General features: G+C 44.8%; 1 protein-coding gene across 2 annotated transcripts in view; it reads left to right on the top strand.

Moving 5' to 3' along the window:
• efna3a (ephrin-A3a) overlaps window positions 1-21,331 on the top strand; it is a 69,284-nt gene extending 47,953 nt beyond the window's left edge. For both annotated transcript variants that reach the window (XM_030120324.1, XM_030120325.1), the window contains exons 2-5: window positions 9,258-9,559; window positions 9,839-9,904; window positions 11,432-11,509; window positions 19,017-21,331. In XM_030120324.1, the coding sequence (XP_029976184.1) occupies window positions 9,258-9,559; window positions 9,839-9,904; window positions 11,432-11,509; window positions 19,017-19,135 (565 nt within the window). In that variant the 3' untranslated portion in view covers window positions 19,136-21,331. The remainder of the gene's footprint in view (window positions 1-9,257; window positions 9,560-9,838; window positions 9,905-11,431; window positions 11,510-19,016) is intronic.
• Window positions 21,332-22,504: the final 1,173 nt, after the last annotated feature.

Below are 22,504 nucleotides of genomic sequence, written 5' to 3'. Positions count from 1 at the left end.
AATTAATCACTGTGGTGATTAATTCATTTAAACGCTGCGGCATTTCAGCGTCTCGCAGCCGCCGAGCGGCAAGCAAGCGTCTTCTAACACTTTCTGGTGTTTGATCTCAAATCTCATCACACTGTGGATATGTTATGACAAGTTATTAATTGATTCATTAATTATGAACCATCGCAGTCTTTACATCCCCGCCTCCCCGCCTGAGGCTGAAGTTCGAGTTGCTTCCATGTAAATATATCGGGAATGGCTCCGTGTTCACATTCTGGTCAGTCAACCAGCAGGATTGCTGAGATGTGATTGGTTCAAATCAATAAACTGCTGTTAGAGTGATTGGTTTGAAAGAGTAATTTATGTCAAGGTCTCCTTCAGCAAGACTCGCAATTACTTAGCGGGACTATACACCACTGCAGGTGATCCGGGGTCAGCAGACACTCAGCTTTATGGGGTAGTTCAAATACACACGTTCAAAAAGTTTGTTAGCAAGTGAAAAACTTCCCCAAATAAGCGATAAATAAAGGTAAGAAGAGAGGCGCTGCAGAGCGTTTCAGATAATACAAGAAGAGGTGAAAATCAGGGGGAAACTGCAGGGTTTTGTGCAGGAATTGGTAAATATGAAAAGGTAATGCGAGTGAATTTTTCTTGAAACCGGAGTGGACAGAGGTTGTGGAGGGAAGCGATAGATGAGTCCCGGAGGAACAATAGCGGATAGTTGCAGCGTCTGCCTCTTCCCACACACTGCCTCAGCACTCGCGTCTCCCCCGCTCCTCCATTTTGGATCGAAACGTTGTAAACCGGGCCGTTAATTGCGGCGTTAACTCAATCAGTGACGACTCGCCGGAGATAAAGCGTGTGCGTGCGAGCGTCCGATCGTTGCCTGTGCCACTGGTGCGCTCGTGTCCGTGCGCAGGTAATGAGTTTTGGTGCTGAGGCTCAGAGAAAAACAGCAGAGTCTAGCGTGTCGCCGCCCGGGGACTTGATTGGAGGAGTGTTGTCGGTGGTAAACAGACAAACTGGTGAACGGCATTTTAGTCTCGGGGCTCCGTGCGTCGGTCGTTTCCCCCTCCGATCAGGCTGATGTTGATTACCCCGGAGAGAGTGTGTTTAAGGTCACCGGTGACGACGCCACACTGACCTCGTCTTCGACTACTCTGAACAGCCGACACACATTTTAGAAACCGTCCACAAGTACAAGATTCTGCATAATTACTTTGATTGAAGCTTCCATCAGCTAATTTGTCATGGCAGCTATATTGGAGACCAATAATGGAAAACAACCCAAGTACCCATGTTGTGCTGGTAATTGAATATAGATTGTTTACAGTCAGAGCAGAGTTTGATTGAGTAATTCTATAAAAGTCATTTTTCTAACACTTACTGAGTAGATTGAGAAGTTCAAGCCTAAGGTGTTGAAGTCAGTTTAAGGATAAATTCTTGTCATAAAAGGTAAAACAAAAGGGGTTAAAATAGTACATATTTCACATTTCTGGGGGAAAAAAGTTCCCAAAAAGGCATTTTTCCCTCCTTAAAGATTCCTTCTGCAGAATTAAGTACTATTTAACAAGAAGTATAACATATTTAATGGATGTGTTTGTAAAAATAATCACTTTCATTGGTAGTTTTCTTTGTACAATTCTTTTTTTTTTTTCAGGATGTTTTTAAGATAAATACATCTATCAGGTTGAACATGAGATTAAAACACTGTTTTAAAGCCATTATAAGAAGCCTGACACCCAATTTAGCTCAACAAGTTCCTGCTACATTGTACTTCCTCCAGTTTGGTCATTGTTCACGTGAAAAAAAGAAAACAATCAAAAAAAAGATGCACAATTTACCGAACGTGTTTATTTCACTAAGTTTAAATGAGATCATAGTGACTGTATTGTGTGACTTTTGCGACAGGAACACTTCACTGGTATTTGTTTAGCATCAGTATTAGTGCAGTAAATGAGCAAAAGAAAGTGTGAGAAATGAGAACTGGGCTTAATAAAAGAAGGTTTTTGAACTATGAGAGCAATGAAAGCACCACTGTGATTTGGCTTTCTTGTAAAACTGAGAATATTCACAAAAAGCCTCTAACAGTTATTGAAATGTGCATTTACAAAGGATAATACTGGTGTAATTTTATTCGCTACACTACCTATCAGCATTAATACCTCTGAAAACCACAAGCGCCTGGCTGTGCAGTCAGAAGCTATTACTGTCTTTTCTTCTGCCAGGTTGGACGGCGTTTGTCAAAACCCACTACTTTTCTCTTCCAGCTGTTTTTAATGGATTTTTAAAAACAGTTTGAGCCTCTGGCAGCGATGTAGGACGAACCTGCAGCAGAACAAACAGCGGCAACTTCAGTGACTCAGGAATATCTCAGTGGGTTTAGACTTTTCATAACCATTCATGTCAGCGGACGAGGAAAAAACAAAAACCAAACACAACAACAAATACAATTGAAGCAGTATTATTTTTTCCTTGGAACTCAGCAGCTCTCGTGCCTCTCCTGTCCCCCTTTGATGCAATCTGACAAATTTTATTAAACTGAAGAATATGAGCGGCAACGCGGATCTGTTTCAGCTTCCAGCTTCTGGAAAGCAAAGCCCAACATGATTGACATCTCTCATCCTGAGAGTGAAGGAAAGAGATTCCTCCTCTGTTTCCTTGTTTACAAAGGCACTGACTGTTCACTTTCATATCGCAATGTGATAATCACTAAATAGACAAATTGATTATTTACTCAATTTCCCTGGAACAACTGATACATTACTCTAATAAACACTCAGCCATAAGGGAGCGATTACTTTTATTGCTCAGGTCGATTGTGTTGTTGTGACATTGTCCCTAATAAATATTGCAAATATCTGATTATAGATATAATAAAATTTTGTAATATACCGAATCCTTCAGTCGTTCAAAGGTGGCTAAAGTACTCCATTCTTTTCTTAACTAGATGCACAGATAAATGTACTCAAGAGAACATAATTTAGATAACAGGGATGTCAAAGTATTTTTTTTTTTTTTGTCACAATTAATCACATTTTCCCATAGTTAATTACAATTAATCACGCTTTGATTTGCATTTTTAAAATTCTGTTCTTCTGCATTTCAGGGCAGTTTTCAGCCCATATCGTAAAGCATCCATCAGTCCAAAAAATCAGTTCAAAAGCTGAATTTAAAGTTTCGGCATCACGACTTCCTGCAGTGACTGATTTCTTACCGGAGCGTCTTGATCGGGAATCAATCAGAGAAAGAATTTCCTTTTTGACCTTGCTGGATTTTCTTTCAAAATAAAGTGCCGTGTAGACCCACTTAATAAATACAATGTCTATGTTAAAAATATAGTTTTTAAACCAAGAAAATGCCCTGAGACAAATTATGCGATCAATCACGATAAAAAAAAAAGAAAAAAAAAGGAACAACACAAAAAAACACAGTGAAGCTAAAAGTTTTCATTTTTGAACATAAAACAGGAATAATTTGAAATCAGTAATTATTGATGTAACTTGCTTTTTTTTTTCTTAAGTTCTTCACCGCAGCTTCAGTATTGATAACTGTTACCTTCAGTTATCCACTTCAGGGTCATGACGCGTCTCTCAGCAGATATCAGGTTCTTGCAGGTTACCGTGAGATGGACGGGCTGCCAGTCCATCACCGAGCAAACACAGAGAGAGACAGACAGTCATAAACAATCAAAATCAAACCTGCGAGTCATGGATCAATGTCAGTTTGGTGTTTTCTCACAGTGGGGAGCTGGAAAACAGGAGCAGAACTGCTGTGTGCACAGGGAGAACATGGCTGCTCCCATCCGCTCACTGTCACTCTGAAACATCCTCATAGAACTTCAAACCAGCAACAGGCCGGTTTTAAGAATTAAGGAGTAGAAAATAAAAGTATTTATGTAAATCAAGAATGCCTCTGAATTCCTTCTCCTTGAGTTTTGGGTTTTTGTGACCACAAGAGGCGTTTTTACTGCATCTGATCTGAATAAAGGACAAAAAGCTCAACTGAGAATCTGTATTTTGGTTTTATGTAGTCCACTGCTTGTGTGTCTAGTCTGAGAACCTGAAGTGCAGATCAAAGATCGCCCGCTGCTTTTTTAAAGACTCAGAAAAACTGCTGAGGAGCTAAATGCTTACGGCTCGATTTAAAGCAGCGTTGTTGAAAACGCGGGGTTGTTCATGACACACACCATCTCGCCAGGAAATATGCAAATTATTAAAGCAGTCAGCTTCATATTACTTCATTCTAGCGATAATTAAACACAATCTGAAAGAAACACATATGTGATCAAGCAGTGTGTTTGAAGGTGTGAGGGGGGTCACAAGAAAACTTGTGCTTTTTATTACCTATGGATCACTACAGCCGTTAACTACAACATCCTATAATGTGAAAAACATTGTGAAATCAGGCGTCTTACCAAACACTACTGGGCTGGAGACAAAGCCTGTGCAATGTTTCTGGAGCTGTGTGGAAACACAGAGGGGGGGGGGGGGGCTCATCCTCCTACACCCCATCATAGCCTTATTCTGCCATATGCTCAAAAATATTGTACTTGCAGCAACACCCTGAAACAGTGTGAGGCTTTTTGGAGCCGTGTCACCCACCACTCCTCCGGGCGCTGTGCTTCCACATGTTGCATCAGAAAACAAGATGGCGGATTCCACTATGAAGTCAGGGCTGCAGTGTGAAGGGATTTACTGCCAGTCCAGCTGTTATTTTACTGTCAGCTACGCAGTGCACGTTGCTTTTACCTGTTAGCAGGGAAAATGCCGTAATGTAATGGTGATCTCTGTTATATTGATGTGGTCTGTTTAATTTGGTGAAAGCTGTTTCCTTTTTTTTTTTTTTTTTTTTTTTGGCATCTTCTGCCATAACCCCTCTATACCAGTGTTATTTATTACCTCTGGTGTTCCCCAAAGACTCTTTTTAGCCCAGATGTGAAAGGTGCGGTGGTGCTGTCTTTGTCTCATTCTTTCTTGCTTGTTTTATCACCTCAACCAGCCCTCATCCCGCTCTATCACTCTCTGTCTCCCCCCCCCCCCCCCCCCCCCACCCTCCATCTGCATCCCCCGGCAGTCTTCACCAGCCTGTGCAGCCTTTACTAACTAGCAGTGCACTCCCACTCAGAGGGAAATGATGATGAGACAGCGAAAACCACCGCTGAGACAATGCACAGCGGAAAGAGAGGAGGAGAGCTGAATGCTGCAGGAAAGAAGAGAGACGCCGCGCCGATGAGAGCCATCAGTCTTTTTTATACACTTTTACCACATATATGTTCATCCCCGGGGAGCGCTACGTCTCTGTCTGGGCCTCGGCCTCCCTTCCCGCGCCTTTCTCAGTGTTGTCATCATTCAATGCGTCTTCCTCCGTCTCCCACCCCGCACCTCCCCCCACCTTAAGTTATTAAATCTGTTCTCACCGCTTCCTCCAGTTCCCCTTCTCCCTCCATTCCTCCCTGCCCCGCAACCTTTTTGTCTTGTGCCGCTAAGTGGTCTGCTTATATAACAGCGCACACCTAGAGGGACTCCCTGCCTCCTCTCACCCAGCCGTCTCTTCTCACTCCACCCTCCCGGGCTCCTCTTCTTTTTTTTTTTTTTCCCCTCTGTCCTCCTCTCTACCGCACCTCACCTTCTCTTCCTCCTCCTCCTCCTCCTCTTTCATCCTCGCGCCTCCTCTATTGCTGACTGTGTTTGGAACAAATGGTCCTCCTGCTGCGTCGCTACAGCCAGTCGGCCTAAGTGATAACCAAAACAGAAAACAGTACGGTAGCGGGACTGCTTCTTTAATTCTGTGCCAAAAGCGATGAGGTGGACAGCAGAAAGGGAATCAACGAACAGAGCGCCGGCAAATATTGAAAATACCAGCATTTGTTAAATCAAAATCGGGACGTCTGTAAAGGCTTTGGAGGATGCTGATTCTCGTTTCCACTGCTTTGGTCGGACCAGACCATTAATCATTAATCACTGGAGGAATGAAAGCAAAGTGTGAAGTTTTCATGTCCTCCTGTGCATGCTCGGGGTTTCTCCCATTTTCAGCAGGAATTTGAGATTATTGGTGTGACTGAACTGCGCCCTGCATTGTTAGCTGGGATTGGCTCTCCTGGTCCAGTGATACACACAAACTGCTCATGTACGTGCACACACATGGCTCAGTCCACATATATTGATGAGGACCCTCTGGAATGTTTCCTTTGGCTCTTCATTTAGGTTTTGCTAGTGTCTGTTTGTATTTGTGAGCTCCATGAACCATATTAAAGCAATTTTTTTACTATATCTCATAATAATCTAGAAAAATAAAAGCCATTTGCTTTACATGTATAATGGTCATGAAAGAAAAATGAGCCTGTCATTATGCATGACCTTCCAGTCACACGGAGGAGCTTCAGCAGCGTGCTACATATTTAAAGCTCAGTACCAATGCAGCTGAAGAACTGATAGACATTAAAGGCTGACTTTGAAAAGGCAACATATGTACTCAGTTATCTCTTATTTTATCTCAATTCTAGAGCCATTTGATCAAAATAAATCACGATCATCGGCGTTCAAACAGGCGGTTAGGCAGTGCTGTAGAGGAGCATGGCTGTGCTGGAGTCATGTGACAGAAGCATCTTTTTTCACTGTGATTTTTTCCTCTATTTGGTACAATAGTATTTTTTCATCAATGAAAAAGTTTATGTCTTATTTTATAATATGTCTAAATTCGAACTTTGAGGAAAAGAGGCAGCCTTGAGGCGCTTAAATGATTTAAAGGACCGGCTGAATGATGTTATAATCAGCGTCTGAATAGTAAGCAGGGAGAGGAACACATCAGTAGAGCTGGAGTCAGCTGGACTGAGTATACAGTTTCCAATATTTTCTTCAAATCATATCATTTCTGTTCTTTTTGTAAACACTCTGGTTTTAAAACGTCTAAGGAGAGCACAGTAAACTTTCACCGTCTCTACACCTCTTTAAGAGAACCACTGAAGTGGAGCTTTGTTATCTGTGGATTAGTTATACATATATAATAATAATACTTGAAGTTATTGATGCAGCTCCTGGGTTTATTCTCAGCCTCCTCACTCAGGTTCCTTGGATCCGGCGAATACGACGTTATTGTCCCTTTCAGCAGACTCTCATGTGCACATTTGAATAAAGTAAGTGTTGAAGAAGAAACGCTTTGCCGACAAGTTTTGCTGCATTTGCTGTTCTGTCTCAGTGGTACCCGGCAGCCTTTCATCCATAAATACTATTGAGCGCTCAAACACAGACACACTCTCTTTCTGAATCCTCTTGCTTTCTTGTATTCGGCTCCTCTTGCACGCCGCTGCCCTCTCACTTATTTCTCAATGACTGCGGCTCTGCCTGACTTTTGACTCGCCGCTTGCATCCAGGATTCTCCTCTGAGCATCCTCTCATCTTCGGCACGCCGTTTTCATCCTATGCGTATCTACTCGCCTTTTTAGCCCACGCCCATTGTACCTCTTTATCTGTTTCCACTCCCCCCCATCTCAACCTTCCTCTCCCCTCGCCTACCACCAGCCCCCCTCTCTAAATATAGCCCCTTTGAAGCGCCGCAGTGTTGTGTCTTCGCGCAACACTGCAAGACAAAAGTCTTGTCATCTTCACATCTGAGCAGCAGGGATAGAAAACACAGATAAGATTGATGGCCCGAAAAGAATACTGGTTAAGAGAATTGATATTCATCTGCTCCAGCGTGAGTGTAAATGGAGGGAGAGGGGGGGAGGAATGAAGATCAGAGTCAAGGAGAGGCTCCGAAAAAAGAAAAGATGTAACGCCACAGTGAGAAGTATTACAAGATAGAAAGAGAGAGAGAGAGAGGAGGGTGCTCTGACATTTCTGATCTTCATTTTGTAATAAAATTATACCCTCTCCAGAGGCCTGACCTAGTAATGCATGCACGTGCACTCATGTTTAGGTGAGCCTGTCAACAACTTGGCACAGTGGAACGCACCGCGAGCGAGGGACGGATGCTTACTACTGTGTGAAATCCCTGCTCTCTTTTGTCGGTGTGTAACATCATGTGTGAGAAAGAGGAGAGGAGCAAGTGTTAAAAAAAAAAAATGGATGCAGAGGATAAGAGGGAATAGATGAAACTCACAGGAGAAAAAAAAAAAGCAGCTCGCTGATGTAACAATAGCTCCACCTAATGGTAGGAGCCAGTCATTACAGCCGGCTGGCGCAGGTTACACACGCCACTGCAGCCGAGGACAATTCCCATCTCATCAGCTCACCTGCAGGAGCCCTTCTAATGACTCCTGCTCGGTGTAATTACAGATCGTGTAATTTACATAATCAGTATACTTAGTATTATAAACAGTGAGGGTAGCAGCATGGAGGCTGCATGGGAAATAATATCACATCATCCTCTCAGTCGTTCAATGAAGAGAGTTCAATCAACTAAAGGGTTACTGTACACACACACACACACACAAACCACCTGAGAGAGGTTTTTGGTACCTGCTAACATCCCCCTCCTCCATCACGAACCCCTGCCAGGGGAGTTTGTGCTGCGTGCAGACCGGCCCCCCTGCGGCCGGAGCATACATCGCCACTGACAGAACCTCCTCTCACCTCAATGACCTGCCTGTAGCCGGCTCAGGGCCGCGCAGATTAGCATTCTCAACACGGGTCTCGGCGAGTGCCACGAGGCAATTTCACACACACACACACACGCACACACACGCACAGAAAAAAGTGTGCTTTTATATGCAGCGGCAGGCGAGAGATGTATTAGTTTATCTCTTCAAGAGAAAAAGGTGTTTTTAAAAAAAGTCTGAAGGGAAAGTCTATTGCTCCTCACTCTGTCAGTGTGAACTGTTTTGCTGAAAGTACGAGTCAATTAAAGAGTGAGTTGATATGCGTGGAGGAAATTGGCAACTGATTAATAATTTATCAAGATGCACCGGCGCAACTACCTGATTCACAAGTGTGAGGGTGTGCTGCTTTTCTCCGACTTGCATCATTGTCATTGCACTACTGTAAGTCAGGGGATTGTTTATTTTTTTTGTTTTTTGAGAAAACTGTCACTGGTCTGACGCTGGTGTCCATCCAGGAGCACCTGCAGAGAGTCACGCGTCTTCACGTCTTGTTTGTTTGTAAAACATCTAAAAACTGGGTTTCAGTCTTCCAGGAAAATATGTCCGTCTCGGCTGAAAGAAGTGATGTTTTGATGTTTTGAAGTTTGGTTCGGGGCATTTTCAGCTTTCACTCAATGCCCACATTTATTTTTCACCTTTCTCTTTTTTTTTTCTGTGTTTTCTAATGCAGGCTGCGAAGGGAGGGCTTCACGGTCCAAGTCAGCGTCAACGACTACCTGGACATCTACTGCCCGCACTACAACAGCAGTCAGCGGGGGACGCTGGAGCGCGTCGTAGCCGAGCAGTACATCCTCTACATGGTCAGCTACCGCGGATATCGCACCTGCGACCCCCAGCTGGGATTCAAGCGCTGGGAGTGCAACCGGCCCCACGCGCCCCACGCGCCCATAAAGTTCTCCGAGAAGTTTCAGCGCTACAGCGCCTTCTCGCTGGGCTACGAGTTCAACGTGGGCCAGGAGTACTACTACATCTGTGAGTCAGGCCAGTAAACACCGCTTTGTTGTGATGGATATAGGGAAGAAAAAGGCCTGAGGGGGCTGAACGTCCGATATTTTGATTGGAGATCATAATGAGGCCTCAGTTCCGCTGCTGTCGCCTACATGTATTGATGGCACGTGGGCGTTGATAATAGATTGTGGAAGTTCAGCCGAGGACGCTCTGAGCTCAGCCGGGATGGCTGCTGAGGGTTGTGCGGCCTGCAGAGGGCACAAGGTTGACGTGTTTTTCCTGCGTTTTGCCGTCTCCTTTCAGCCACACCCACTCACCACCACGGCCACAGCTGCCTCAGACTGAGGGTCTACGTCTGCTGCTCCACTGGTGAGATCCAAAAATCTGCCTCCTCTACTCGATCCCTGCCGTCCTCACTCACTCTTTCTGTGTTGCTTTGTTTTCACATCCACTCCCCTCCTATCTCCTTTGTATCTCACAAATAAACAGAGAAGCAGAAACAAAGAGGCAGAGAGAGGTAGACAGAGAGAGAGCGAGAGGGAGAAACTAAGATCTGACGGTCTCGTCTCTGTCGTGCCGCCTTGGCAGCGTTTTGATGATGGCGTCTTTTTCCTCGAAGCAGTGCTTTGAGAGTGATGGCTTAATGTTATTCTCTGTCTCAGTGCTATTACAGTAATGCTCCATCTCGCTCTGTGAATGACATGCTCTCGTAAAGCTGCACAAAAGATGGGAAAAGTAAAAAAAAAGAAAAAACTGAATCCGGCTCCTCCTGCCCTCCTCTCCGTCTGTCACTCCCTATACCTCTCCTGACCACCCTCTCCTTCTCCCTATCTCTGCTCCTCTGTGACGCCTGCTGCTCCGTGTAGTGTGTGTGTGTGTTATTTTTACCCCCGGTAGCCGGCTCTCGCCCCTGCAGGCCTTTGATCAGGCAGCCCAGTGCTGAAAGCCTCCCCCTCTCCTCTAACCTTGTCAGCACTAATACATCCCACACTCAGGCCAGTGTCAGCCCCTGTGTACACATCACCTTAACACCCACCCCCCAATCCCAGTGTCACTGCTAATCTATTGATGTGTCTACCACTCCTCCATTTGCTTCTGTGTGTGTGTGTGTGTGTGTGTCTGTCTGTCTGCACATGTGGGCCATAAATTTTTTTTTTTCTTTTTTGTGTGCGTGCGTGTGTGTGTGTGTATAAGGATGCATTTAGTCGCTTTACGATCTGCAACCTTTGCTTAGCAAGGTCATTTTAACAGCCTTGCTTTCGCTCTCCCCGTTTAACCCTTCACAATAAGAGCGATGTGAATGTTGCCTGTGTGCCTTACATCTGCGAGGTGCTAACCGATCGCTGCCAGCGTGTCTGCACGCTCCTCTCCTAACGCCGTTTCATCGCACTAACCATGCATCACAGTCGCAGGCTCACGCAGACACATATTTAGCTGAAAAGCAGCATGAAAATATACAAAGTCGTGCACGCGCGCACATCGAGGAACCCACACATCGTTCATTCACGGATAATTTGGCATTGCAGGCTGAATGTAATTTTGTGTCTAGACCAACAGTGAATGTAATAATGATTTCTGTCCACCTCTTCCAATTGCTTTTAATGTGCAGATGGTAGTCTGGACACACAGTCTATTTCTTTGTGGTTTTCGCAGTGGCAGGGGCACAGCGCCGCCTCCGCGTCCCTCCATTACTGCTCACGCTTTAATGAGGTCTAAAATGCAAGTTTTTCTCCGACCTGTTTTAATGATCTGTTTTCTCTCCCTGTCTGCGTCTCTCTCTCTCTCTTTCTCTCTCTCTCTCACACACACACACGCCGGTGTGTCTGTCCTGGGATTGTTGTTTCCCCCTCTCCCTTCTGTCATTCTGTCTTGGTGTATACGTTGTGTCTCTCTCAGTCTCCCAGGCAGATGACGACTCCAGTCAGACTTCTCCCGACTACACAGTCAGGCCAAACATCAAAATACACGACATCGGTGAGTGACTGAGCTGCAGAGAGGGGACAGCTGCCAATTGTCAGACGCCGGTCAATATTTGGCAGAGCTTGATTTGTGTATCGCTCTTTGTGGAGCAGAACCAACCATTTGTTGGGTTTTTTTTTTTTTTTTTTTTTTTTTTTTCTGGCTGGTGAAAGAAAATCCCCAAGCCGTGAATGGTTGATGAGTAAAATCTTAATTTTCTGCACCCGAGTTGTGCAATGTGGCCAAGACCATGAACACAGCATTCAACACGACAGCCTGGTTTCATTGCGTACTGTATAAGTATAAAGAGCCAATATGTCTAATTTGGGATTTACCGCCATCATTTCAATCGATCGTGATAGCGTAGTTATTACGAGGAATAATCTGGAAGCACTGATTTAATACACAGGAAGAGAATCTGCCCCAATACTGCCCTTATTAAACCATTCATTCATCAGTGTCATTTTAAGATTAATTGTTTCCCCTGTCCGCTGCATTAATTCAGTCGTGATGCTACACAGCAGCCTGTGACCCCACATTACCTCACATGAAGACGGCTCTAATGAGTCGCACACAGCACGGAATACAGATGATAAGTTTAGGAGCAGGTAAAACTGGAGCAGTACTGCTACTGCAGTAGCTTAGAGGTAAGTTATCAAATATGGTGTGAGGTCTTTAGCCAGATCATCAAAATGACTTTCAGGTAAAGTTGTGCTTGAAAATAATCCATCTTCAATACTCACTTTATTCTGTCTGACGGCAGGGTCCACTGTGGAGAGGTCGCTAGTTCATTACACACACACACACACACACACACACACACACACACACACACACACAGACCGATCAAGTTTATTTTTGAGGAAAAGAGACCCAGACAGGAAGATCATCAGAAGTGAAGCAGGCATCTTGTTGCTGTGAAGTGACAGTCTGAACAGCTACACCACTGTCATCTTCTATATCGCCATCTTTGATGCTGACTGTTAAACGCAGATCACACACACTCACACTCACATTTGGAGTCACTGATTCGTCTCAAATTTCGGACTGTGAGAGAAGAGAGGAGTGCGTGGAAAAAGAAAGCTTTAAGCACACGGAGAGCAGACAAACGCCGCATATAAAGGTCCTCAGAGAGCGATGGCCACTGCACCTCGTGTCATCTTAATTCAGGTTAATATTCGCTTTATGAGCAGGGAAATTAAATGTAAACTTTGATAAGTCGAGTAGATCTCTGTTCATTCTAATGTATATTGAAGTTCAAGCCATTGCAATCCCAGACAGCATGCCTTAAAAAAAACAAAACAAAACAAAAAAAATCACAGTCACTGTTTCAAAATTGCTTGATATCATAAAGAACAACGAATGAAAAAAAAATTCCACCTGAGGTGAAATCTTTCCTTTTTTTCCCTGTTCAAAATCTACAAGGTCAGTAAAGGTCTTGTAAGAAATGAAAGGCCCATGTTTACCTAAGGAGAAAGCATGTCAGCCAGCGAGTCAATTGTGCAGCTGAGTGGTTACATAAACCCTCGATTTCTCTTCCTCTCTCCATCCCCGTCTCAAACAAAAGCCTCTTGCCGGGAATCGTTTAGTGTGCTTGTTTCTGGGCGCTGTAGGCAGCCCGTGACGGCAGCTGAGGGAGTGTGACCTGCCTGAGATGGAAACTGAGACCAACGGAGACACAATGAAAAGAGCTCTTCAGCCATCAGCGGCGAGTACCTTCACAGAGAGAAGTCAGGAAAGGAAAATACAAAGGAGAGAAAGAAGGAGGCATGGTGGGTTTGGAAGGAGAGAGAGAGAGAGATAAAGTGAGACGGAGATAAAAGAGAGAGAACTGCAGCGAGAGAAAGTCTGGCAGAGAGGATGGACAGATAGGTGAGAGGGAGAGGAAGAGATAAAACAGGGCGAGGGAGGCGCAGGGAGAAGGGGCAGAGGAGGAGAGAGAGAGAGCTCGGTGGTGGGCGAATTGCTCAGCAGTAACTCAGGCTCCAGCTTACGTAGAATTTAATATAAAAAAAAAAACACACTCTGGCAGGGAATCATAAAAAATCATCGCCTCTGGCGTTGTGATGCATTTTTGCTGAATACATTTGAAAGGGTAACAAAATCAGGACGCACAAATTTATGGGCACGCACGCACACACGCGCGCAGAGCGCAGCGCGCAGCCTGACGGCCCCGCTGACCCCGCGGACTCCCACTTCCCTGACTCAGCCGCGGGAGCAGACCGGCCCACAGACCGGCCTCCCATCGGCTCATCCCTTCATCTTCCTTTGCATATGCTCGGACTCGCTGCGGCTTTATTATTAGCCGTGCCTCTACGTCACATTTCCCTCGTATTTAAAAAGGTGTTTTCGAGGATAAGTTGGCGGTATCTCATTCTCGGCGCCGTTGCTCTACTGTTATGTTTTCACTTTCTCCGATGTTACGGATTAATTAGCATATCCTAGATTTACCAGTATAAATCATTTTTTTTTAAACAAAATGCTGCTACACGTGCAAGATGTGAATGAGAAATGCTCTCAAATGACTTTCATCAAAGACGCCACTGCTGGCTTGTTTACAATCTGTCAGCCTGTCTTATTAGCATGTTTCTCTCAGCCCCATTAAAAAGACAGCTTGACTATCTTTGTAGTTATTTAGTAGGTTCAAAACATCAATACAAATATGATTCATTATTTGTAAAATCACTGGTTTGGCCAATCTTACAGTATTTATTTTCTAAATCTCTCTGCAAGTCCATGTTTTTTTTCTGCCTGTAGCTGTTTTTGGCATTAATTATGAATAACAGAGATTTGTTGTGGAGGAGCGTCTCATAGCGAGCTTCTCGCTGTATTTTCCACATATGTGCCACAATAATTCAGCATTCGCGCTGCTCCTTCCTGCTTGAATTAATCATAGATTTGTAGTTTCCTCCAGCGAAAGCGGAGTCTTCTCTGCATTCTTCCATCTGTGACTAACTTGCCCTTAAACACTTTCCACCTGAGGTTTCTGCAGCAGCAGCGGCGGCGGCGGCGGAGGAGGGCTCAAGGCTAAAACATAAATTAGTCAGTGGACAAGAAAACACAACTGGAAGCTGTTCTGAAATAGTGCGACCCGTGACATCTGTGCATCTTACTGTATGCAGATTTTCTGAGAGTTTGACAGAGTATATAGTTATGCTGTACTGAAAAAAAAAAAGAAAACACAATGTACTTCCACCCGTATGTGCAGTTTGTAAACTCAGTGGCCAGAGGGATTAAAGCTCTGCCTCAGAAACATGATTCACCACCTTCGGTCATGTTAACAGAAGCTGCGTTTCAGGAGCAAATCAGCAACAGGCTTGAGGTTTCCTGGCCTGGCTGGAGCTTTGTGTCATTAAAGGTTCATGTTTATGTTTCTTGTATTAAGTGGAATATTTCTCCATGCGTCATTCATTTGTCTCATGCCTATTGAGGTGATATTTACAGAATATCTTGAGGAAATGTCTTTAAATTTGGCGTTCTGAGAAGCGGTGCCAGTAGATAGCACACACACAGTGGAAACACACAATCACACACACTCATATCTGTGAATAATTTACCAGTTATTCGCCAGGAAACCTAACATGGGTAAAGATTATCAATCTGCCGGGTATATCGGATTTTTTTTCTTCCTCAAAGCAATTCGACATGCTTGAAATATTTAAAGACATTTCAGCTCTCATCCAAAGGTGTTCTTCAGTTTTGACCGAATGCTTTGTACACAGAGAGAGAACATGGCTCCCTTTCGATTCAGATTGATTAATGTGTGATGAGTCAGTGTCAAAATGACCTTGAATTCTGCTTGAAATGCAGCGTTTTGAAGAAATCCCTTCAGGAACTTCTCCACATTCCTCAGAAGTGATGAAATGAAGTTTTGCTCTTCAAAAGTCCAAGGAACAAATAGATTTCTTGTTATTGTGGTAAGCACTTTAGTGTAGTGTTGTCGTTATACGGTGATGCATAGTGAAATTAAAAGTAGAAGCAGTGCAACAAGACCGATGGGGGGAGTTATTATACAAATAAATAACAATAACCATACAATATGTAAAGACAACCATTGTTTACCAGATGAACTTTTTCAATTTTTCAATCTGACGGCATTCTTGCATGAAGTAAGTAATTCAACAGGAACACCTGCTGTTAGACATTTACAGTTTTTTAAAAGAGAAAAAGGTGTTGCAGGAGTCCTGCAGGTTTAATAAACACAGAGAAAAATAAAATCAGTCTTGGCTGCTGCTGACATTGTGACGTCCATGATAACGTGAGGACGTGCAGGACTGGGCCACACGGTGGTGCAGTGGTTTGTGCTCATAGCCTGAAGATCATGGCTTCCAGTTTCCTTCCAAAGACAAGAATGAGAGATCAGTTGATGAACTCTAAATCGCCCCGAGGTGTAACTGTCTGTCTGTCTGTCTCTGCCGCTGCCCTGGAGCCTGTCCTCACTGGGATTGGCTCCATCGCCCTGCGACCCTGAACAGGATGCAAGCAGCATGGAAGACGGATGTTTGCCTCCTCTGTCCACATGTTTATTACAGCGTTGCTAAAACTAGAAGAAATTGATCAACAATAAAGTTGTTGATCTCTAGTTAATCCCAGGAAAACAGAAAGTACACTTGATGACACTGTCTTTCTGAACCTAAATCTAAATATTTTATAATTACTCGTATTTTATAAGGTCTGCTTCCGCTCTCTGAACACAACTTGAAATGCTTTTTAATGTGGGCCTTGTGTCTCTAGTGATATAGTGGTTAAAACTGTCACCTGACAGTCTGGGTTTAGCTCCAGGTTTTCTCTGAGCTGAGTTTCCATGGTCTCCCTGTGTGCGTATGAAATTTCTCGACAGCCCCTCTACAAAACAAAAATAAACCCCCAAAACATACATATGAACCTCATCAGGATTTATTGTGACCACAGATATGTTTCATTTCTCTCCCAGAAGCCTACACTTGAAAACAAAACATTTTTATTACTTTACTTTTCAAAAGGTATAATTTGCTCGAAAAATCACATTAATGTTTCATTAAAGGTACAGTGCGTTTTTCTGTCACCCTAATAGTGCGTGATATCTCCGTTGAGCCGAGATAACCTTCATTTGACATTGCATCTGCATCAGTAGCGTACAGTAGTTTTTCCTATATAATTGGACCAATATGCTTACAGAAGAGGAGAGGAGTCATCCTGAAAGTCGACTTTAAAGAGCGTGCACAGCGACATCTGTGCCACTCAGCGTCATAATGAAGATGGTGCCCCCGCTCGCGTTGACCTCGCCTCCTGACACGATTCGAATCGCTGCTGTGTTTGGAGATATGAGCGGTAATTCAGATCTATGAAACCTGCTAATTGCCTCCAAGTGTTGAAACTAATACCGCCGGCGGTCAACTTGAAGAGCCCAGCAGCGTTAGTCCTTTATCGAAACGCTTGAAGTTATTTAGTGGACGCTAACTGCTCTGGTGATTTTATTGGGAACAACAACCAGTGAATTGTTATTTAGATAAAGTGTGAGCCGTCTGAATACCCTCCAGAGTGTCCTCCCTCCCTGAGTGGCCTGCGGATCAGGGGTCGTCCGTGATGGCTCCATTGAATCATGTTATTTACGCATCACTGTGATTCTGCCATCAGCGCGCTGCAGCCGGCGTCAGGATTTATCGGACCAGACAACCTTTTTTTTTTTCCGCTCATCGACAGTCTAGTGCCGATGCTTCTTATCTCACTGTAAACGCCTGGGGCGGTTCAGCGTGGACAGGCGGCGCTGCCCTGCCTGCCCGTCTGCCGCTGCGCCCCGTTCAGACAAGACCGCGCCGGATTGTGCGCTTGGAAATTGATTGCTGTATCCCACAATTGTGCTCTGATGTTAGATGTCGTACTGTGAACCTTTGATAACTTGTTATGGCCAGAGGCGGCCGACGTCCCCCCCACATTCATCTTCCCGGGCCGGCCTCCCTAAATAGCCAGGTTTTGAAAGACGTGCAGCTTTGAGATTTCCAGAGCTCCTCCAAATAAGTCTGGAAGATTCAGTTCGCACGCAGAGCAGCTCTGGCTGCACGTACTTATTTATGTAAAGGTAAGAAAGGGGTCGCTCATTCTGCAGGGACGGCCGGTCTCCTCCTCCGGACCCTGCCTGTGAATTCCACCTCAGAAACTCGTCTTGGAGAAAGCAGAATATAAACCAGCAGCGCCTCGGGTGGGACCCACGGCGGGTCGCGGCGGGGTCGCCGCACGATGTGGACGCCTCCAGCCTTGTCTTGCTGCTTAATGCCGGAGTTCACGCCGCCGCGCCGCCGCGTGAATGTCGATGCCGTGTGTCACGGCGGCGGACGGGGGCTGGAGCCACACGACCCGGACAAACCAGAGCGGTCGGATGGTTGAGAAAGGAAAAAAAAAAAAACAAAATTCCAAACATTCGTCAGATGTGTGAGGTGACTGCTGTCCCTGACGGTTATCAGTCGTCGCCTTTATTGTTCTTATTTGAAGGCAATTACCGTCTGAGTTATATTTAGAAACGAGACGAGACGTTGACATTGAAACGGCGGAGGACATCGATTTAAAGCTTCACTGGAAAAACAGACAATATGTCTGCTTTAACTCGTCTGCACGGAGATTTCGTGATTCCTCTGTGAAGTTTCAACAGACAGACATATAATTTATGCATATCTTTTCCCTCAAAATTTGAAATAAATATCCCATTTGTTTGAGATTATGTTTTATTTCGCTTCCTAATTTGCTTTTATGATTCACAATAATATTTCCCCTTGACTCAACGTAACATCCATTTGTCACGTTTTAAGGCTTTAAACTTGGTGAAGTTACATAATTTAAACTTCATCGCTGCTATCTATTCGCCCGTTTTGTCTCTCGCGTGGGATGATATGACAGACATTAATAAGAAACCGCCGTTTTCCTTGATAGACGCAAACAGGCTCCAGCAGAGGTTGTACTAAAACCGTGATTGATGTGTGAGGAGTGTTGTGTTTCCTCCGCTTTATTTGGATAGGTAATAACCCTCTAGATATAATGGGAGGCATTATGTCGAGACAGAGCATAATGACTCAGTGTAATCCACTTTTTACTGAATATTACTGAATGCGTTCTCCCGGCTCTTTCTCTATCTCTCCCCTCCAGCTAATGTTCTGTTGTGTCTAATCAATGGCGAGGCCATAGTAATTTGGTTTGATTGAAATCCCTCTAGGATAAAAACATCATTAGTGTGAAAGGAGGAATACATGAAGAAGAAAAAAAAAACAAAACAACAGATCAGAAACAAAAGTGTTTTTAATTTTCCATCCCACAGGGGAAACGGCCATATGTAGCTGATGGTAATTGGCGGTTTGTTGATAATTGCATCATGTCTCTGTCTTTGCATATGTTAAAGCACGATCTGCATGCATCCCACATCGCCGTTAGATTGATGAATTAATAATGGAGTAGTGGGTTCGTTTCCGTCTGTCTGGCGCTCGCTCGTTCGCACCCTCGGCTCCTCTTTCCTCACTTTCTCCTTTGCTCCTCTGTGCTTTTTGCCCCCTTGCAGATGAATTTAACCCCGAAGTTCCCAAGCTGGAGAAAAGTGTCAGCGGCAGCAGCCCGTCGCGCGACCGCCTTCTTCTCACCGTGGCGACGCTGCTGGTCTCCGCCGTCCTGTTGTCCTAGCGACTGTCCCCGAGTGACGCCTCGTACACAGCCGGACCGCCTTGTCCAAAGGGCTTCGCATCCACCGTGGTGAAGGGTGACGGGAACGCAGAGGAGTATCAAGCAGAGGTGTAACAATACCAACAATCAGACGGGCTCACATACAAATCTTGACCTTAGCTTAACGGACTTGGAAAAAAAAAAAAAAAAAAGAGAGAGGCCTTTTTGCTGTCACGTTCACGCCAGTGTATTCTGACACTCTCATGTGTTGTTGGGCATCTTCATCACCTGAAACACCGCTGCTCTCATGCCTGGTGCGAGCAAGAACATGAACTCGCGATGAGTCGGACGCAGACCGCACACGCTCGCTGCAGCGCGGTCATGAAGCCACCCGAGGAGGTGAGTCGGCAGCCGTGAGCCTTGAAGACAGCGGCAACCTGCGCCTCTTGCGGTGGATTTTAAGGCCTTGGACCACAGAGCTGGCGCGTTGACACATTCAGCCTGACCTCTGACGCAGGGGAAGAGATAGACGGACTCCGGAGCTGCTCTGATCTCGCCGGGTCGTCGCAGGATGTTTCTCTAATCATTCTGTAACGAGAACTGCTGCCATTGTCCTGGATACTGCAGAATGTTTTCACGCTGTTCTGAAGACGATGCTCGTAATAAGAGCCCAGAAGAAAGAAGAAGAAGAAGAAAAAAAAAACTTTGTGAGGATATCCACAGGCCTTTTAAGAACCCATTTTCTTCAGACATCAAAAATACCCCTGACTTTGTGATAGGTACAGAGGCGAGGCCGGCGTTTCTTAGAAGGTAGCGAGTGCCCTCTTAGAACTAGTCTTTTGTCTGCGTTTCCTGCCTTCACACTGTAACAACCCTAGAAAAATACAGACTCGGGACTAGTAATTTGACGGCACTTAGACGTGGTAGATGTGGTAGCTGTGTGTTTTTGTCCCGGTGCATTTACCTTCAGCACTTGACGTAAATTTTCCGGATGTCAGATCTTTCTCCCGGCAGCAGCGCAGCAATCAGCGCAGTCGTTCAGAATGTCACTAATTTACAACCCAAAAAAAAAACAAAAAAAGAAAAAGAAAAAGAGGACGGAGGGGAGAAAAAAACGGCTCCTTCTGAGAAACCATGTCCGTTCACAGCCGGCCAGTGCTGACGACCACCACGGCTGTCGCGGTCACCATGGAAACGACCCCATACAGTCGCCAAAGTGCGGCAGGTGCCTGAGGAGAAATTTTGCTTTGAGTCTCAAAGTAACGCTGCCGCCATTTTGTTAAAAAAAATAAATAAATAAAAAAACAAAAACATGTTCAAAAAATTTCAAAAAAACAACAACAAAAAAAAAGAAACACACGTGTGAATGTGCAAATAAAGACAAGTTCACTTTTTTTATATTGTAATACAGGACAACGTAGGCTGGCGTTAATCAGATTACAATGTTGTTTTTTTTTAATTTATATTTATTTTAACATTGAAATGTTAATTATTTATCTAATTTATTTGTGTGCATTCGTAGGCCTTTGCTCAATAAGCTATTGTGCCATTTTTTTAATTGTTTTTCTTAAAACGGTGGAATTTATACTGCAGCATTTTTTGCTTGTGTAGATAAAAATAAATGTAATTCAGCCTGACACAGAGGGAGGGTTATTGGCTGTGGCTAATCAGTAGGGACGTGCGCTCCGTAACCCCGCTCTCATGTAATAGATCCCGCTGACCAGATTACGTTGCCGAAGAGAGCATGTCGTAAAGCAACTGTGAATGCCCAGATGCCCCGACCGAGCCAGTGAGGATGAGGAGCAGCTCTTCCCCCGGTGCTGCTCCTGCTAAACCCTGAGGTCTGCATTTTAATGTATATTTATAATACATGCCGGTTATGGAATGTGTGTGCTTGTGCACAGGATTGAGTGTGTGTGCGTGTGCGTGCGCGTGTGTGGGAGCATATGTGTGCACACTGGTGCGTATGTATGTAGAATGTGTTTGTCCGCGCTTTTCAAGTATGTGGCATTTAGAAAATTTCGTACTCGCTTAAGGAGTCATTTGTAGGATCTGAATATGCAAGAGTGTATGAGAGCGTGTGTTCTTCTGTAATGTTAGTTTATGTTCCAGGGTTTCGGGAGGCGGGCGAAAAGCATTTAGCGATGTTGACGACAACCACGAGACATGTGTTTACCTTTGAATGAATAAACAACTGTAAATTGAACCAAGAATGATTAAAACAATGCTGATTAAAGTCTTTTTGCAAATTTACTTTTCGTGCATTTTTAATGTACCGTAACATCTTCCTATGTGGCTTAACTCCTTCACCTTCACTCACTTTGTGTTTGCTTTTCCCGAGCCCTCCTCCCCCTCCCCTCTTTCTCACACTCCACTTTTAGACACGCCGGTTGTGTGCAGACGTGCAAACGCGCAGTCGTCGTGCCGCACATAAAAACCTACCGCTCTTTTCCCGCGCAGCTCGTCTTCGCAGCTCCTCGCTTGGGTTTCACGCACGCTCCCTCTGCCATAAAGCAAAATGACAGTGTGGGGGGGAAAAGTCACGGTCCCACATCACCCACTCTATCCATCCATCTCTCCCAGAGAAGAGAGAGAGAGAGGGAAAAAGAGGAAGAAGAAGAAGAAGAAAAAAAAACACCTGCAAGCCATTCATGTCTCCACAAATCTGTCTGTCTGAGTCTCTCTCCATTGCCTGTCAGCTTCTTTCTTTCTAATCTTTGTACGCAGAACAGAGAGAGGCTGACAATGGAGACGGACCCGTCTCTGATGCACTAATGTCCATGTCAAAGCGGGACAGAGGGGGCAGATAAGATGTTGTCTTTGATGTTCCACATCAAGCGTTGCGATCGCGGGAGAGGGAAGGAGGCAGAGCAGGCCCCTGCCGTCTGCCTTGCGGTTTTTCATCTCCAGGCTCTCGGGTCAGAAAGTATTTGTGCGCGCCCGCGTTAAAGGCCCGCGCTCAAACGTGATTGACGATTTACCGGCCGCGCCGTGAGTCACACTTAACCGGGCAGGTTGCAGTGGAGCGGTCGGGTCTAATAACGTCTGCTTCACAGCTGTTTGACTCCGCTCGGAGGTAGCGGCTCCTGATTCTCGCTGACATTCGTGCACTTAGCTGACAGACTGATAATTGCTGAATATTACAGGCGGCCTTGGCTCACAGTCCTCTGGCTTTTTATAGGTCTGGACTTGCACATAGAGGTTTCACTGTTCTGACACCGTGAGACAGTGGATGGGTTTTAGCTCCTGCTCTGGGCCCTTAGGTGACATTTTAAAACATTATTTTTGGGGGGGAGGATATAAGCCTGCGTTGTTTTTGGCAGCTCGAATGTCTTTCAGCTAGTTATATAAGCAAATTAACTGTCAAAGCTGTACTTTAAATTTCTGTCT

The sequence above is a fragment of the Salarias fasciatus genome, chromosome 22 (genome assembly GCF_902148845.1).
Source record: "Salarias fasciatus chromosome 22, fSalaFa1.1, whole genome shotgun sequence".
NCBI lineage: Eukaryota > Metazoa > Chordata > Actinopteri > Blenniiformes > Blenniidae > Salarias > Salarias fasciatus.
Note: the sequence above shows the minus strand (reverse complement) of the source record. Positions and strands in the feature narration are given on the sequence as shown.